The sequence below is a fragment of the Natrix helvetica genome (assembly GCF_964273705.1).
Source record: "Natrix helvetica genome assembly, chromosome: 3".
Classification (NCBI taxonomy): Eukaryota; Metazoa; Chordata; class Lepidosauria; order Squamata; family Natricidae; genus Natrix; species Natrix helvetica.
Window position 1 is genome coordinate 85,936,273 of NC_138549.1, and position 20,233 is coordinate 85,956,505.

At 38.2% G+C, this 20,233-nt stretch overlaps 1 protein-coding gene across 2 annotated transcripts in view; it reads right to left on the reverse strand.

The window, feature by feature from the left end:
* The window catches only part of DPYD (dihydropyrimidine dehydrogenase), a 628,073-nt gene that overhangs the window by 83,051 nt on the left and 524,789 nt on the right, over window positions 1-20,233 (reverse strand). For both annotated transcript variants that reach the window (XM_081946459.1, XM_081946458.1), the window contains one exon: window positions 2,737-2,879. In XM_081946459.1, the coding sequence (XP_081802585.1) occupies window positions 2,737-2,879 (143 nt within the window). The remainder of the gene's footprint in view (window positions 1-2,736; window positions 2,880-20,233) is intronic.

Below are 20,233 nucleotides of genomic sequence, written 5' to 3' on the forward strand. Positions count from 1 at the left end.
TTCCAAATTGATCTAGCTGTAACATTGCTAGTTTATATTTTACTAGCTTTCTAAGCTTACCGTAAAATAAATTGAAAGATAATTTGTCTGAAATCAAAATAAAATACGAAGAACTTTGTTGGATTAGGCCCAAGGCTTGTCAAGTTCAGCATGCCTATGGCAAGCCTCAGGCAGGATATGAATATAACAGCAAGATTCCTATTATCTGGTTTTGCATCTCATATTAAGAGCAATACCACCTCTAATATAGAAGTAATATATCTCTATAATGATTATCCATTGATAATCTTATTTTCAATAAATTTCTCTAATCTCCTTTTAAACTCTTCAGGTTATGGACAGAGTAAGTAAGTATGTATGTAAGTAAACTTTTATTTATAACCCGCGCCCTTTCCTAAACAGGACTTGGGGCGGTGTACAGACATATTAAAAACCATGTAGATACAAAATATAAATGTGCATAAATATATAAACATATAAGCATATAAACATATAAACGGAGGAGGTAGAATGTGCTGTACCAAATTTAAATTAAAATACAAATATAATTAAAATTCCCCTTAAAAATTACACAGTAAGATGTTTGCCAGGAGGTTAAAGATGGGACTATACATCAGTCAAGCCAGCTAATTGGAACAGGTGGGTCTTAAGCTTCTGTCGGAAGGAGCGGAGGTCGTTAGTAGTTCTAATATCGGGGGGGGGAGGTCATTCCAGAGGGTTGGGCCCATCACAGAGAAGGCTCTACTCCTAGGCGCCGCCCGCTGGCACTGCTTGGCGGATGGCACCTGGAGGAGTCCCTCCCTGTGAGAGCGGATTGGTCGTGAGGATGTGTGAGGTAAGATGCGGTCCCGCAGGTAACTAGGTCCCATGCCATGGAGCACTTTGAAGATAGTAACCAACACCTTGAAACGCACCCGAAAAACCACAGGCAGCCAGTGCAGCTCGCGCAGGAGTGGTGTTATATGGGAGTATCTTGTCCCTCCCAGATAGCCCGCGTGGCCGCATTCTGAACTAGCTGTAGTCTTCGGGTGCATCTCAAGGGGAGCCCCATGTAGAGAGCATTGCAGTAGTCCAGGCGAGACGTCACCAGCGCATGAGTGACTGTGCGTAAGGCGTCCTGATCCAATAGGGGGCGCAATTGGCGCACCAGGCGAACCTGGTGGAACGCCCCCCTCGCCACGGCTGCCACATGGTCATCCATCGACAGCCGGGTATCAAGGAGGACTCCCAAGTTGCGCGCCTGTTCCACAGGGGGCAGTTGTTCGCCCCCTATGGCCAGCGATGGCATCCACTGGTTGAACCAGGGCGCCGGTAGCCACAGCCACTCAGTCTTGGAGGGGTTGAGTCTGAGTCTGTTGTCCCCCATCCAGACCCGGACGGCTTCCAAACACCGGGACATCATTTTGACGGCCTCGTTGGGGTGGTTTGGGGTGGAAATATACAGCTGGGTGTCATCAGCGTACAGATGGTATCCAACCCCAAAACCACGGATGATCTCACCCAGTGGCTTCATGTATGTGTTGAACAGGAGGGGCGAGAGAACCGACCCCTGTGGCACCCCACAAGTTAGTGGCCTCAGGGTCGATCTCTGCTCCCCTGCCAACACACACTGCATCTGGTCGGAGAGGTAGGAGCAGAACCACCGCAAAACGGTGCCCCCCACTCCCACCTCCTCCAGCCGGCGCAATAAGATACCATGGTCGATGGTATCGAAAGCCGCTGATAGATCTAATAGGACCAGGATAGAGGAGCAACCCCTATCTCTGGCCCTCCAGAGATCATCTACCAACGCGACCAAGGCCGTCTCTGTGCTGTGACTGGGTCGGAAGCCGGACTGGCGTGGGTCTAGATAGAGCATTCCTTACTAATTAAATGGGTTACTAACACAATTTTTTTTAGGTATGTTTAATACCTTTTTACCATTTTATTCACTGTATAAACACAGGTGTTATTGTGAAATGGGGGAAAACTTCCATTTACTTTTTCTTCATCATCCTTGATTGTAATAACTTTCCTCATATACCTCTTTAAGAAACGAGGTGGCATAGTGGTTAGAGTGCAGTACTGCAGGCTGCTTCTGCTGACTGCTAGCTGCAGTTCGGCAGTTCAAATCTCACCGGCTCAAGATTGACTCAGCCTTCCATCCTTCTGAGGTGGGTAAAATGAGGACCCATATTGTTGGGGGCAATAGGCTGACTCTGTAAACTGCTTAGGGCTGTAAAAGCACTATAAAGTGGTATATAAGTTAAATGCTTTTACTATCTGCTATTTTTAAAAAGTGACATGTTATACATAGGGTTCTTGCTCATTTTTTTCTATTTTGATTACCTTCATCTGTACTTTTTCAGTTCTATAATATCCTCATCAAACAGCAATAATCAAAATGTACGTAATATTCCTTTTAGAGATCCACCTGTTATTTACAAACAGTTTTTGTGATATTGGCATTGTGAAATTATTTTAGGTTTCATGTTTACGTTTCCTTCTTATGTTTTACAATTCTTAACATTTTAGGTATGTTTTTTTCCATATTTATTCACATAATTGCTAGGCCAGCTATGACAGAAAGGTAGATTATAAATTAAATAAATAAGGGACAACAATGGCTGATAAAAGGCGAAGATATGAAGGAAAAATTGGCTGAGGCTTAAGCCTCTTCCTCATCTCTCTTCAAAGCAAATTCTTGTACTGTTTCAAAAAAGAAAAAGAAAAAAGCAAAGAGAGAGAGAGAAATACCTGTAAAACAGAAGCACCGCTATGAAGAAATTGCAAGCCGCTTTCAGCGGAGTCAATGCCTCCTGTTGCTAAGATAGGAAAACCAGGAAGAGCTCTAGCAATTGCAGAAACAGCTCGAAGAGCTATTGGTCTGATGGCATTTCCTGTGTAAATAAAGAGAGTTCATTAATGCAGGGCAGAAATTCTCAGACAAGACTATTTCTTTCTCCTTCTCTGCTATTGGTCTTTTTTTTTAAACCCTTGAGTTCTTATCTATACACTTAGTTTACTGTCTTCTTCAAGACTCTTCCATAGTAGAACCTCTCTTGGTCTCGCCTCCAGTTTTCAAACTCACTATTTTATGTGTATATATGGACACATGCCTTCATATTACATTTACCAATCATTGTCAAAAGACAATTTTATCATAAAGAATGAACCCAGGTGATGTATACTCAATGCTATTAGCAAGAGTTGGAACTTCTGGAAAATGCTAAACTACAAGGTCACTATGGATTGTATGTAAATAGCCATAGCTTCTTCCCTAAGTTAAACCACACAACAGAACCTCTGAGAACAGTTCAGCTGTAAAGTGCAGATGAAACAAAGAAACAATAAATTGACTTCATTCATATTATTCCCTGTAAATCTAAAACTTCTTCCTTCTATTGCATTTAAAATAGTCATTCAGAAGTAACCCTTCTGAACTTTGGGTACCATGTTCAAAACTTGCTGTCCTGGAGTCATGGGGAGATGCATCTAATGCCAGGTAATTACTAAGTAGACACTAGAACACTTAGTAGTGTCACCCTCAACTTGTGACACTAACTGTGACTTGGCTGTGTGTGTGTGTGTGTGTGTGTGTGTGTGTGTGTGTGTTCCAGCATAACTCTGGAACACCTCGAGCCATTTCAACCAAACTTGGTACACAGATGACTTACTCTCTGGAGAAAAATACTGTGGGGGTATTTTACCCCTTGCAGTGTGTTCTGTAATGATACAGCCTTTTGTGCCTTAAAATGGCTTCTACTGTACTGCTGTAAAATGGCTTCTACTGTACAGAGCAGTGGAGTTGCTATGGTAATGGCTTCACAGTACTCCACAAGGAGGCACCCTCTGGTAAGGGGGAAAATCCAACATTAGAAATTATGTTTGGCCTGGACATTTCCCCACTATAAATAAATACCTGGGCAACACCGGGTTATTGGCTAGTACCCAATAAAGCTGAATAAAATATAATAATAATGGCCGAATAAGGATGTACCTTTCAGATCAATGTACCTTTCCGAGCAATCAGCAAGTTTGACCTGGAAGATTTTTATTGTCCAAAAATAGTTTTCTATACATTGGTGAATATAATAATCTAATGTAAACATATTTTTCGTTAGAGTAACCTCCACAGCAGATATATACCCACACAATACTGCTCCTACTGGTGGGAAGCTCCTTTATTGAATGAGTGGGCTGCTAGGCTTCACCTCCAGATTGCATTTCCAAAAACTTCATTTTTGCATTTTGGCATGATGCGTAAGCAATATGGCCACACTGAGATGTCTTAAGTATTTGGAAAATATTCCCCTGCCTTTTAAAAGAGAATCTGTTTGCTGATAGGATTTCTCCATAGGACCCTGAAAAAATCTGTTGGGTTGTCATTTTTGAAAGATGCTTCTTCTGTGCTTATTGCTCCAGGAAAATGTCATCTCCCTCTAACAACCCACCATTTTCACAGTCAACATTGGTCTTTACAAACAGGTTGTCTGACAAGCCTATCCCATCAATGCAACTTGCTACTGAATCAGCATCCAAATACTCAGACAAGCTGTCTTTATTGACATCTGTTCCTGATTCAGCATATGAATTATCCTCTAGGGTTATGCCACCTTCAGCTGCTTCAGCACAGATTCCTCCTCATTATTCACCTCCTTTGGCATATCCCCCGTTTTCAATACTGCACTCGCACCCCACATGCATCTGCTCCAGAACCAGGATGCAGGCTGTCTTAGAGGGACCGAGAAGCATGAGCCACAAAGAAGGAAGACTTAGATAATTTGCTTTGCATTGGTAGGATGGCGGTGCAAATAAATTATACCTCTTAGACCACCAGAAACATTGCTGAAGCCAAAATATATAGAGGTGGAGGCGGGGAGGTTAAAGAAAGGAGGATGCCTAATGAGGCACTTAAGTCCAAACAGCAGGTGGAAAATTATCAGCGTCTTAATGAATAGTGACCAATGTTTGACCAAAATTGTCCTTTAAAAAAAAAAAAACCCTTAAAGAGCAAAAGTAAAGATCATAGCAAAACAGAAGATCAAACGAGAGAAAGAGAGAGGGCAAAGAATTCCCAATGGGTCTTAATGGATGGCTTGATATTTGCAGTCAGCTTAACAAAATCAATCTTAGTGAGCAAAGGAAGAACACAAAGAGGCTTCTAGAATTCATACTGCTCTTTCACACTGGAGGGAATGTCTTTTTTTTTAAATTTCCATGCAGCTACCAAAAATTGACTACAAACCACAGTATGCTAGCACAAGATTCTTTTTTCTCCTCTTCTAATGTTGTACAAGAAGCAGTGTTTAAAAATGGAACCAGTAATAAGCAGAGTATCAATAATTCAGTGACTGCCTAATTGGATGTCAGGAGGGCTACAGACTTGCTTAGGCACTGCTTGTGTGAAACAGCAAGGATATTACAAAGACATACAGGACTGTAGGTTTAGCCCCCATCCTGCAGTCAAACTCATCTTCCCACTCCCTCAAGGGTTCCTAAAAAAGCTTCTGCAGCAGAAAGCATTTGCTAGCCAGAGATTTCCAAATGATAATTCAGAAGTGATCCTGAAACACATAAATGGATGGGAGGAATGGCCTCTATTGAAGCAGGGGCTAAATGCAGAAGAGAAATATCCCTGCATGCAAATTACATCGGAACAGGTTCTGTGCAGCTAAGGGAATGGGTTTGTAAAACAGGAGGGAATTAGGTTTGGCTTGAGATTTCTCTTGATTGGTGCTGAGTCCTGCAATGGCCGAGAAGTTTATAAATTAACGTGATAGAACGAGATCTCCCACTTTTAAGAATAATTCAGAAGCATCCCATTGGTTTCAAAAGAAAACAAAATCCCTTGAATTCAATACCTGCTTCGGGCTGACCCTTTCAGTGTGGCCCCGCCAGCGACCAGCAGAGCTGGCAGCAGAGTCGGACAGTGAGGAGGTTGAGGAGGAACATGGGCCAGTCCTGGGGTTTTGAGGAAAGCTCAGATGAGGGCTCTGCGTTGGAGGCAGAGAGGGAGTTAGACAGCAGTGAGGCAGAAGAACATCTGGAGTCTGTTCCCAGTGTGTGCATGTACAGAGCTGACAGAAGAAAGCAGGGCTGCCTTGCCCTGCATTTGGAAACTAGTTATCTGGCAGCGCTCCAAACGAGATAAGGTGCGTGTGGATAAACGTTTCTCTGAAAGACTGTTTACTAAGTCTTGTTGACTGTGAATGGAAGGAATTCACAGTCGTGTAAATAAAAGAGGTTTTTCAGGGACCAAGACTTTGCTTCATGCTTTCTAAGGAAGCCTGGGTCAGAAGAGCAACTCAGGTCTTTAAACGGAATGCTTCGATACTTCAAAGCAGAAATCATTATCGTATACATACACTTTGACATCATATGTGTCTCATATACAAGGAATAACTGACTCCAAGTACTTACAGCATGTGCTACCTGCTCTAACATATGCCGGTGAAACATGGACACTAACCTCACAATTTATAGAAAAGCTATGAGTGCCACAAAGAGCCACGGAAGGAGACATGCTGGGCATTACAAGACAAGATAGAAAGACCTGCACATGGATTAGAGAACAAATAAAAGTATATGATATCATGAAAGGAGCAAAAGAATTGAAATGGAAATGGGCTGGTCATATAGTAAGAAGGGTCGATGGCAGGTGGACCATGGCAGTCATAGAATTGATCCCACTTTATAAAAAGGGTCCACGAAAGAGACCTAAAACAAGATGGCTCGACATCGTCAGCAAGTATTGCAGGTCCAATTGGCAAAAGAAAGCTCAGGACCGTGTTGGTTGCAAAAAAGCAGACGAGGTCTTCATCCTGCAGTGGATAGATAATGGTTGTCCCAAAGGTACATTATTCAAGAGGCAACTGGTTTTTCTTTGAAGATGTTTCACTTCTCATCCAAGAAGCTTCTTCGGCTCTGAAGGGTGTTCATCCTAAATGCCTGAAGAAGCTTCTTGGATATGAAGCGAAATGTCTTCCAAGAAAAACCAGAAAGTCCACTTGCCACTTGAAAAAGTATCTTTGGGACAACCATGACCTGGATGATTGAGAATCTCCATAGACATAGACAATGGCTAAAATTAGGATGATGCATTACTTACAAAGTTCTAGAACTTAAAACACTGTACAGTGTAGCAATTCTTTCCAGAAGCTACATAAGAGCCTCCCTATACCTAGAAATTTTACAAAAAGGCTTTCGAGTGCTAAAATGCTGTTCACTGTATGACAGAACATGTTTTTCTGATTTGCATATTTCTGCTTGCTTTCTCTGATTAGTTTTTCTTAAGGGTGGATGGATGGGTTATGGCAGCACAATCCTTTCCACACTTACATAAAAATAAATCCCACCAAAGCTCTCACTTTAAATCTTATATCCCAGGACTGAAATCTAACAGTGATATGAACAAAAGAGAGAAAGTGAGTATCAAATACAACCTTTTTTCCCCATCTATGATATAACATAGGTAGCCCTTGACTTACAACCATTCACTGAGTGACGGTTCAAAGTTACAACTGCACTGGAAAAGGTGACTTACAACCAGTCCTTTCCCTTACTACTGTTGCAGCATCCTCATAGTCACATGATCAAAATTGTCAAGTGGCATGTATTTACAATGGTTGCAGCATCGTGTGTGTGTGTGTGTGTGTGTGTTTGTGTGTGTGTTACATGACTTGCAATCTTCTAAGCCAGCTTCCAACAAGCAAAATCAATAGGTGAAGCCAGATTCATTTAACCATTGCAGGAATCAACATCTGCAGCAATTTGTTTAAAAACTATGTGAAAATGTGTAAAATTGGGTACAATTCACTTAAAAAAACCTGCCTTGCTTAGCAACAGGATTCTGGTCCCCACTGTGGTTGTAATTTGAGGACTATCTGCAATTCTCTTCTTGGGAAGAAACAGAGGTTGCTATCCTTTGTCTTGTTTGTGGGCTCTTGTGACTATCCCACTGGCTGGAAATGGAATCAGAAACTCTTCTGTTTGAATCTCTTCAGATATCTAGGCTCACAAGTCCTATCAGACCCAACCTCTTGATCAACAGCAGCAAGATCATAATCCTACCCATCTCAAAGGACATATTCATCTCTAGGGAAGATTGTGTTGCTGCTCTATGCTCTTAATCCAGAAAACAGAGCTATTGCATCTCTTACACATTATTATTTCCCCATATTTTGTTTTGTCTCATAATTCTCCATACCCATTGACAGATAAAGGAAAGCACAGTGCTTCCCCTTTCTTTCATCCTAATAAAATTCATAGGTATTAGCAGTTTTGCTGTTCATTTTGGGTAACATGACAGCCTAACAAGAGAGGAAATAATATATCCCGATTTCCAGAGGTTTAACATGCTTCTGTCTTACAATAAATTAAGCAGGAACTTTTTTTTAAAGCAACAACATAAAAGTAGTTCATTAGGGCTCATTTACAAAACATGGCTGTTCCTGCCCAATGATAACAGGTTCTAAAAGTAGCTGTTAATGGAAATTTGAATGAACTCTACTGTCAAGGAACTACTGACAGATCATCGCCTATATGGTTTCCGGTACATATATGATATGGTAAATGAATAAATTAACTGCTCCCCAGCAGAAATGGTCAGAAGTTTCAAACAAGATGTGGTTCACTAGAGCAAAAGCAATATTGCTCAGTGGGTGCAAGTGTGACATAAATTGGAATGTAGTATGGTTATGGTATCTGATGCTTAATGTTTATTATATGCCATGTCTGGATGACTGTTTTCACTCAAATCAATACTTTTATTCATAGCTCACCTACCCATTGCCCCATTTCTTCTCCCCCTGCATCATACCCACCATTAATTTTGGAACTCAAAGCTCTGTTTGGTTCTCCTAACCTGTCAAAAGAAACAAAACATATACAGGAAAAGCAAAAACAATATATTTCCCGCAATATCTATTGTCTAGAGTTCCTGGCATAAAAATGAAATTGGATCATAACTCTCAGTAGCACACTGCACACAGCATAGCAAAACTTAGCTTTAATTTATTTATGTTATAGTAATTACAGCATGGATCTTCCTTGCAAAATTAAATTTAAGATTCATTCAACATTATATTAAACATGAACTAAGAATAAACTAAGGGGGCTAACAGAATATTAAATATACAATTTATTTTTCATGAACTGTGGGTAATTTTGGTTACTGTGCTGTTATTAAAAGAAAAAAGAGTAACAGCAGTATAAATGAGCACGGGGTTTATTTGTACAGTGAGAGTTTGTGTGTCTGTGCATGAATATGTGTGCAAGCACTGATGGAATAATCATGAGTGCATTATATTTGTGTTTTAACACATGTGCCAGTTTTCCGTTGTCTCTGAGTTAATTACTGTCTTTGACATAATTCAAAGCACTGATTATATTATTCTGAGCTTCAACGTATGCAATGGTTCCTTTTTATTTTTGAGACAAAAGATAAGGTATTGATTACACTTGAAACTAGCTCTAAAGCGCTTAGTCTCTACCTTAGGATGATCTGATAGTTTTGTGAGCTCAACCTTAATGCTCCTCACCTGGTGTAATTTCTTGTCAAACCCCATGGGCTACAATTCTTGGACAATTACAGGCTGCTTTATCTGAGAAGGCCGTTTCATCTGGATTTTGCTCAAGGACCTAATTTACTCCTATATTACAAAGCATTTTCTATGATGGCTCCAATTGCAATCTCCAATATCATTCAAGAGCTTCCACTTCACGATATTACAGATGTGCCAAATTCAAACAGCAAGGCATACAGAGGATAATTCATGATGCCTGACTTTCCTATTCTACCTGTTCAGGAAGGATTCTCAATGGTTTTCAGGAGATTGAATGCTGCAGTCCTATTCTTTCAACAAAAACCTCAATATGTGATTAAAAAAAAAATGTGTCAAGCAATGATACTGAAAAATACTCTGGTTAAAAAAAAGATGGATATTTTCATATTGATCATTAGAAAGCAAGCAAGCCAGAGGAACTAGACCAGAGTGGTGGGTACCATTTACCAGTTAGTGGAATTAATTTACAACTATGCATAGTTGGGATCATACCCATCTTCCAGCAAGATTTGCTGGTCATGGCATGAAGTTATTTTGTTTGCGGTAATGTTAATTGCTTAATGTAAGCAATAAATGATTATTTTTATCAAATACATGAAAATATCAGCATTCAATATGGGAATTAATCTGAAAACATTTGCCTTTCGTTGATTGTAAAATGTTAATGTAAATACTAATTAAGTTGGACCTTTTAAGGATTAGGGCAAACAAGCAAATAAGCCTAACTCAACAGAGACTGCTTTTCATAAACTTGCAGTATCCAACGTGACATTTGGGAAACGTTCATAGAGGCCAGTGTAAATATTTTAAACAAGATATTTGCATTCATCATCTTATTTGGGATAATAATTGAATATTGCTTTTGCTCCTTTCCACCTGTAGGTGGCCTTCAAAAGCTGCACTTATCACATAACTCATTAGCAAGGTTTTCAATACTGTCATACCCAGATAATTAGCAATTTATTTAAATAACCAATTTCTGGGGGAAATAATTGCCATGGAATGCCCTGAACCTTCTTTTTATAAACTATAATAAAAGTGTTAAGATAATCCCTGACATTTGCAAATGCCATTAGTTCACCTTTCCTTTTGATAGTGCTATGGCTTTATGTTTAAACAATTACCCGATAAAGCATCAGCTTAATGAAACAGTGCAGCAAGCAGAACTTTCAAAATGGCCAATGAATGCACTTATATGCAGAAGAAAACCAGTATACATAAACTTATTACAGTAAAAAACGAAACAAAACTGAACCCAAAAAGAGAGACTAGTATCATGTTATAGAATGAAATTAATATTATAGTCCAAAGCTTAATTTCTTATTTAAAGAGTAAGATTCAGAATATGGCATTCATTAAGTTAACAAAGTGGGCATTTCTAATGTATTTTGGACATTTCCTAAGAGTAGAATTAGTTCCTAGTTACTTTGGGCACTATTACCGCATAGGATTTAGCTTAAGAATTGTCTTTCTGATGAAAGGGCTATTAAAATTATAATCTGATAAAATTGAGAGCTGTTTTTAGAACAAAACATATCTGATTTTTGGTCAAATGGAATTATGCTCAAATCAATTTGAAGTGACATCTAATGTTTGGAGTGAACCAGATCAACCAATAGTGCATGAAAAATCTGAACTCAACGATTTTTTTAAAAAGTATGTTGTATTTTAGGGAGAACTGTTCTGAATTATCTATCGTAGGACATGGGACATTTGTTCTGTATTCTTATCATGTGACAGGAGTTTCTTCTACTATTAGTATAATAACTTGTCAACTTCAATTTGAGTGCCATACAAAATAATTTCAGGGAGACTAAAACTGAATGGAAAATGATAGACCATCCAGCAACAGAAACATTTGTCAAGCACGATAAGCAATCAGAAATATACATTAGAAACATGTTAAAACAATTGTCTTGTTATTTTCAATTCCTGGCTGGCTTTCTTGCCTCTATGCCAGTGGTGAAATTCAGCAGGTTCTGACAGGTGGAAATTCTGGAGAACCGGTAGCGGAAATTTTGAGTAGTTTGGCAAACTGGCAAATACCACCTCTGGTTGGCCCCAGAGTGGGGTGAGAATGGAGATTTTGCAATATCCTTCCCCTGGAGTGGGGTGGAAATTGAGATTTTGTAGTATCTTTCCCCTGCCATGCCCATCAAGCCACATCCACAGAACCAATAGTAAAAAAAAAAATTGAATTTCACCACTGCTCTATGCTCTAACTGAAGGTTTCAACATGAAGTACTTTCATCAATTAATTTGGGCAAGGTATTTAGAGGGGCACTTTGCAAAAGTGTATTTATGTATACAGAATGCTTCTCCTCTGAGCAGTCAAGCCACCACATCTGCTGAAATGTTTGGCACAGTTTACAAGGCTGAGATTTGCTTACATGTACCCACATATCTAATTTCCTTCTCCAGCAATCCAGGTAATGTACAATCTGTATATACACATGAACTCAGGAAAGCCAATAGCACTGATGATGTTACCTAGTTTGGGTAATGAAACGTCTGCAAGAAAACAAGCAAGCTCAGAGAACATCACAGACCCCTCATGTCAACCTGAGCTACAAATATTCGCCTTTATTAAAACCCTTAAAGCAACTGCAATAAACATTCCAGGAGTAATGGCTGCCACTTCATTAACTGCTATTTTAAATGATCTTTGCAGTCCTATTATCTACAGTCTTAACAAATTTAAACGTGCTATTCTCTGTATTATTTCTTATGTTCTATATGTCAAAAATCATGCCTCATGTTTTGGAATATGGCTCTTCTAGGTGTCTTGATTTATTTCGTCATTGCTTTCCAAGACTGATAACTTTAACCATCAGTCACAGAATTGTTGTTGTTGTTGTTAATGTTGTTGTTGTTGAGTTTGAACAGAACTAGCTTGACATCAAATTGAAGAGAAGATACCCCATTAAGGATTATTTCTCAAATGGAAAAAAAAAAGTATAAATAAAAGGCCGCAATAATCTTCAGTTGTGGGAGTTTTTCACAAGAAGAATTAATATAGTAGAATATCTGAAGGCAATTAAAGTTTGCCACAATTCAGGTGAACATACAAAGTGGTGTCTAGTTGGGCAGCAAAATGGTTTTCATTTTTGAACTACCTTCTGGGTCTTGACATGGTGACTGTAATGACGAATTTCTGCACTTCAAAAATTACCATTATGCTAGGGATGAGAAACACATCATCTTGGATATGTTAGATAAATTTGAGATCACCTGCATGCAGTATTTATGCTCTATCAAGAGAACACAATGTTTCTCCATACTTCCCATAACAGACATTGATCACCCTCCAGGGTTTATTAAATATTACAGGTAAGTCCCTTGCTTTCTGTTTTTCTTCTTTCTAGTATCCGAATCTGATGCATAGGTATTCTGGGTTGTTTGGTTACTAAAGGATTTTTTGTCATATGTCTTTAAAAAATGATTAGGAGCTAGAATTAATGGGCTAGGTTACCAAGGTCAAATTATCTTTTTTTAATTTTTAATTTTGTTGCATAAATATTCCTTTCTATTAATGTTTCATCTGGTTATTTTTAAATTTAGTAATCTGAATGACCATAAAGTCTGAAAGACACAACCCATTTGTAGGCTGCAAGTCCTACATTATACGGAGGATACATGAATAGAAATGTTTCGCTGTATTCATCAGATGTGTGTACAACATGCCTAGCTGATGTGTGAAAGCTGGACTATCACACTGCTTAACATCCCTCATGGGAATGGTGGGAGAGCGATACAAAATGAATGTATATTAATTAAAACTGCCAACTGATGATAAAAGATTTTAATTGATTGCCTTTTAACTAATTCATTTATTATCCTGAGATAAATACACATATAACTAGAACCTTAATTGGTGCCTTCCAGATATATTAAAAATATGCAATAATAATTTAATACAAAGTGCTACAATTCTTTCATATAACCTTTCCTGCCTGTCCACCTTCCTCCCTTTGCATATTATTATCTGCAACCTCTCATATTAATATAAATTGAATTCAGGATTGCAGTTGGAAGAAATGGAAATAAATATAGACAGAAAATATGGAAAATTCAGCATTATTAAAAGTGGAAGTTTATATATATAAACACCCCCACAACATGAATAAACGTGACAATACCTCCCGCCTACCAGACATCTGGAAACCAGCCCTAGTCAACAAACAAGCCCCACCCACCACCCAGGCCATTACAACACGAAACAACAATAGACACACAGCCAGCACCAATCAGCATCAATCTACCAATCATGATGCAACCACACAACCAATCATTCCACTTACTGAAACAAAGCCAGCACTCCACACCCCCGCAACAAGATTTATAGAAAGACGGCAGCTCCAAGCACACATTAAGCCCAAAACCCAGCCTGAAGATGGCAAGTGAGACCTCGCTGAAACTTTGCCAAGACAATCTCAATCTTACATGGGAAAAGACCCGAATACAAGACCTACACCTGTGAAAATCTACGATGTAGATTGTGTGTGTGTGTGTGTTTTAAATATATTTACTTGATTATATGTAGAAACACCAATTCCAGTTTCAAGAATTGATATGATTTCTAAAATAGATGCTAACACTATCTATTTTTTACTATCTATTGTTTAATAATAAACCCGGAGTTTATTATTTTTTAAGAAAAACTCAAGGTGGAAAACATATCTAATACTCTTTCATCCTCCCCACCTCCCATAACAATAACCCTGTGATGTGGGTTGGGCTGAAAGAGAGTGACTAGCTGGGTGTTTTGATGTTATAGGTGAGGCTAGAACCCACAGTGTCCTGATTTCTAGCCTAGTAGTTTAACCACTATAAAATATTTTTTTATTTTATTAAATAAATATTTTATTTATTTATACAAATATGTGAATGTAAACACACAAACACACTCACCCACTTTGAATTGTATTGGGAAATGTATAGTAGAAAACATTTGTCTCCATTTTCAAATATATACAAAAGACCGACATATCTCTTATAAACCTTGTTGTTATTTCAATACTTGATGAGACAAATGGCAAAATAAATGGGTCAACACATTACACAGTGTTAAAAAGGTCATTTAAATACCTTGTGAGTCAGTTATATTTCCTTCCATTTCTCCAAAAACCATATAATATAAACAGCGCTACTCATAGCAGATTTGACCAGACGGAATGAAAAATAGTTTTATGAACGCAGGCTAAATGCAAAATAAATTCTGCCTTACTCAAAGTAAATGCAACTAGGCTAGAAGTTTAAAGAAGTAACAAATGTCAAAGTAAAAAATTGAAAAAATGAAACATAAAACTTTTGAAGTTTTATTTATTAAATTATAAAGAATTATTAAGTTGTTCTATATATGACCCTGGTAGGTTAAAATATAAATGTCTTGTTTCATTTTGGTCTGTTTTTACATCAAGAGGCCCTGCTCTGTATATCCCAGCAACTGTGGTGGCACAATGGGTACAGAACAGATTCTATTAGAGCCAAAAGAGCAATGGCTATTATAGATTATCGGTTAAAATTGGACTAAAAACAGATTATAAGTGGTTCATGAGCTAGTGAGCTTTCTCCAAAATACGTTTCTTCCAATGGGGGGAAAAATGCCACAACTACTCTACCAAATAATCCATTGCTTTCTTACTATTGAGCACATATCCTCAGAGAAGAGAGTCCATCTCCATGACATGCTCCTGAGGCAGTTTGAATATTGTCCGAATTGTTTTTGCAAGAAAGTAGTGTTTTTCCCGAGAAACAAAAGTCCACCTATCTGGGACAATTCCTAATGCATGGCGCAAAGGGGATTGAGGTGACTCAGTGCAGGATTGCAATTTGCTCAGTTACAGTAAGCCAGCCACTATGTTGTGATATTGTATGTTGTTTTTTTTTGCACAGGACAATTATTAAGTTGTCCTATATGTGACCCTAGCAGGCTAAAATGTGAATGACTTGTCTCATTTTGGTCTGTGGTGACGCAAGGCAGGCAGAACAATTGCTACAATACCCTGATTCCCTGAAAATAAGACCTCCCTGGATAATAAGCCCAACCGGGATTTGAGTGCATGCACTAAAATAAGGTCTCCTCCAAAAGTAAACCCTCCCAGAAAATATTGCAACACAGCAGTAACCATGAGGTGGCCACACTTGCTGCCTCCTGCACCCCAAAAATAATAAGACCTCCCCAAAAATAAGGCCAAGCGCTTATTTTGGGGGGTCAAAAGAAAATAAGACTCTGTCTTGTTTTCAGGAAAACACGGTAGCCATAGGAACAATAGATTCAAATTGGAAAAAAATGGATTAAAATTGGTTCATGAGCTAGTAAGCTTCCTCCAAAATGTGGGAGCCTCAGCCTCAATTTTATCTTTCTGTGGTTTAGAACATATCATTGAGGTTTCATAAGGACTTGTTCTTTTGTAGTCTGCACATTCTACAAAAAATTCCAACCTGAGTGGCATTTGACTTCTCATTTCACCCCCTTATGGAATAATGTTTTGAGAAGTTCAGTGAATTGCAGAATGTAACCTGATACAGATATGGTATCAAGATCTTTCTTCTGTTGTCCTTTTGGATGATCAGAGCTGTATGTATGTTGGGGTTCAGCATAACAATCAATAAAGAGATTTTTCAAAGTCCAACTCTTACATCCAACACTTATCCAGGCTTTTTGCTTGCGGAAATCCAAATGATCATTAGATGGCAGCCAAGAAAGACGCAATTCTGCTTTTTTTTTCCTGGCATGCAACGGATAGGTTAACAGATCATTAGGATAGTGAGCTGAGAAGTCAATAAATTGAGAGCATCCCAGAGATGAGCACATGTCTTGCATACAAGAAAAAAACTTTCTTGAATCTTGGATTGAAAAACACCCAGTGCTGCATTTAGGCTGCGCAAATGTAGGCAGTCATTGTGTTGCAATAAAGAGGCTCAAACTCTTTGGTGTTGCCTAGTTGTTGTTAGATCAATAGGTTGACAGCCTTTTGGGGGGGGGGGATTAGAAAGCACTTGGCTCTTTCAAGCGCTGCTCCAGCACATAATCGGTATCATGATTAGTAGCAGCTTTCTCTTTGGTTGGCAACATTTGAATTTCAGCCAGGGAAAACCACCAGTCATTGCCCTTATGGTGGCATGCAGAGAAGCTGTACAGACTAAGTACAGCATATCTTCATTCCAAATTCTCATTAAGGGCATGCTGTGGGCAGCATGGTTCATGCCAATACGATTTCCTCCCAAAGCAAAGCATCTGTGTGGAAGAGCCCACAGTAGTTTCAGTAACTCATAAATCAATTCATTTTTCCAACAGCGCATTTTGTCTTCATAATTACATATGTAAGAGTTTGTCTATGCTCATAGAGCAAATAGGTAACAAGCGTTATAGTTTATCAGGTTAATCAAAGGATAGCATTCAACATTTTTTATCAATTGCTATTGCTAATAAATTGGGCATTATATTATCAGCTCTATTCAATATCAAATAAATATTTAACAGATAAATAACTAAAAAAAATGGCACTACGTCAAATTTAGAGAACAAACATACTTGACTAATCAGAGTAATCTCATTTCATTTTTAATGAGTAACTTTTATTATAAATTGTATTAATGCTACAAAATCCCCATTGGCTTCAGTATGTAAGCACATTTGACAAAGTACTCTTGATATTCTGATTAGCAAATTAAAGTACGTCGTATTCAATTAAAAAAATAAAGAATAATAGCAGTAATGAGAATGGGGCATATCTTCAATCTGTGAGATTACTCATTAATTCAGAATCATAAAGTACATAAAGGCAGGGTTATTGTGATGACACTGATATTCTTCGTAACTGCTTTCTTGATGCAGAGGAAATATCATTTCCTTGATGAAGAAGTAGTAATAATATGTATCTATTCTGGTCCTGCAATATTTTCCAATGGTCATTCCTGTTCCCAGGTGCAAATAATTCATTTCCACATCAATTTATTCATTGTGGGAAGCCAAGTGAAGACTAGATGAACTGGGGTGGTGGTGGTGGTGAGACACGGAGCAGGGACTGTGCAATATTCATGTTGAAGGAATATAACCTACTGTTCACTTTTTTTTTTCTCTAAGCAATGCACTATTGCAAATTTAAAACAGAAACAAACCCAATGAAAATGCCACCAAAGCTAATAAACAACCTTCAGGAGATCCAGATGGCCAAAGTTTGGTATATAAGAAACACTACTGGGATGCAAAACATTTTGTATTTGGGAAAAAAAATAATCCTGCTTGAATCACTCTGTTTCTGAGTTCATAACACAGAACGTCTTCTCACCTATTCTGAAAGTGTTCCGTTTAAAAGGAAACTCATCCCAGTTTCAAATTCATTCATAGCCGTTTTGAGCTTAAAGCTCTTCTGGCAAAGTTGCAAGAACATTTTCGAATGTGAAACATTTCATTCACCCTAGAAAAAGTAACTTCTGTCCTGGATACCAAAATACAATTGCCAAGCAATAGACATAGTTCATTCACACAGCCAAATAAAAGATACTACAATGCTACATACATTCATTTTCAGACAGCTTGTCCATAGCATAAAATCCTTATATCCTTAAATTATTTCTCTAGCAGAATAAAGATATTTTCTATTGATGTTACCTTTGGCAGATAAAAATAACATATCATTATGGAGCTGAGTGGCCATACAATGCAATGGATGTTCTTTTGGGTGGGTAAAGTGAATTGATGGAGTTTTTTTTCACCTTCTTAACTCTCTCTCTCTGCAGTGATTAGTTCCAGAAAGATAAAGTGTCATCATTTCTATGGAGGAATTCTGGTTTACAGAATTGGTTCCTAGGAACTGGCAACATATAATAAATGTTCTTTATTTGTAAACATCAATCAATTTCAAGAATGGTGCTTACTTGCGGAATGGTAATAATAGGATTCTTCAGCTAATAACTACGATGGACATTAAAAACACTGGATGACAGATGTGGAGTCTTCTTGTGTAACAAGCGCACTTGCTTGTAGTTATGGCTTTATAATGATTTCTAAATATTTCTTCCTTAATGCTTGTATAGTTTGAAGACATTTTTTTTAAAAAAAAAACCCACAGAAGCCATTGAAGCTTGAATTGGAGCACAGTTTCTTTTGCATTTGAATGTCTTTTAAATTACATGGGATTTTTTTATATAAATGAATCTTTCATTTTAAAAAATCATTCAGGAAAACTACCTAAAATAAATGAGATATGGAATATTTCATTTAAATATACAAATATATAAATCTCTCTCTCTCTCCCTCCCCCCTCCCCCTCCCTCTCCCTCTCCCTCTCTCTCATACATATGTGCACATGTGCCCTCCCCACCATGGAAGACGTTGAGAATCATTAAAGAATTATAGGAGATGCAAAATGCAGCTGCCGAAATGGCAATGGGTCATACTCAATATGGTCATTTATTGCTACCACAGTAGAAGCTTTTTCTGGATTTAATTTAAGGGTCTTGTTGTCACTTATTAAGCTCTCTATGGCTTGAGACATCGTTATCTTTGAGATTCTTTACTCTGAGGGAACCTTCTTACTTGGTAGGTGCCAACAAACAAAGCATCTTAGAGGTAGTATGGATTCTTGTCCCTTGGGAGTTGCTTGGGGCCCGGAAGGAAGTATTCTTTGTCATCCATCCTCCCCCCTGAATCACTTGTTTCTGGAAGCAAAAATGATCTTGTCCTTGTTGGACAAGGTGGTGGTTAAAACTGGTTTTGTTGTAGATTTCTGGAAATAGTCCCAGAAGTCAGACTGACATACGTTCAATTTAATTTCTTTTTAACTTTTCGGGATGTGTGTTTTTTTAATGTTGTACGCCGCCCTGAGTCCTTTGGAAGATATATAAATCCAATAAAAACAAAACAAACAAACAAAACAAACTAAGTTTAATTGCCATCACTGCCTGTCGGCTAAACCAGGCTGAACCGGGAGCAACCCACTTCTGGTGTACACTGTTGGAAAACCCAAATAATAATACTGGGAATGATCCTCTTAGAGAGAATCTATTTATGTGGTCACCAAAAGTTGATACGGACTTGATGGCACAGAGTCAATCAATACTTTATCAACAAATGCCTTTAGTCAAGAAATTGACCATAAGCAAGCATGAATAATTATAAACAAAAATGTCCTTAATATCTGATATCAAAAAAAGTATTTAAAATATTTTAAGTACCTTACTTTTTAGTGTTAGCAACTTTCTTAAGATATTTATACCTTCCCAAGGTTCCTGACATGGTTAATCTATAGGCTTTAGCATATGAAGTACGATAATCTGCAAACTACAGTATAGAAAAATCCCAAATTCAACTGGACAGTATTAACTGTAATACCAAGGCAGATGGAATAGAATAATAGTTTTCAGACTCAGGTTACTGTGTCAGTACAGAACCTGAGCTGTATTAATTCTACAAGCTTGATCCTGCTTGCTGGATCATGCTTGTCAATATTTAGCACCCAGGGAGCACATCATGAGACTTTACAAAAACTCGCTTATAGACACAGCGCTGGAGTGGCTGGTGTGATCCTTTTCCTAACACTGAGATTAAATTGCTGAAGTTATTTGATCTTGTAAAAATAGTGATATAGTTGTGTGGAGGTATGTGCTTTCCTTGCCTATACCGTTTATAATCAAAAGGGGAGAAACAATATTAAAAGGTTGAAAACGCTGCTCTTGTTAAA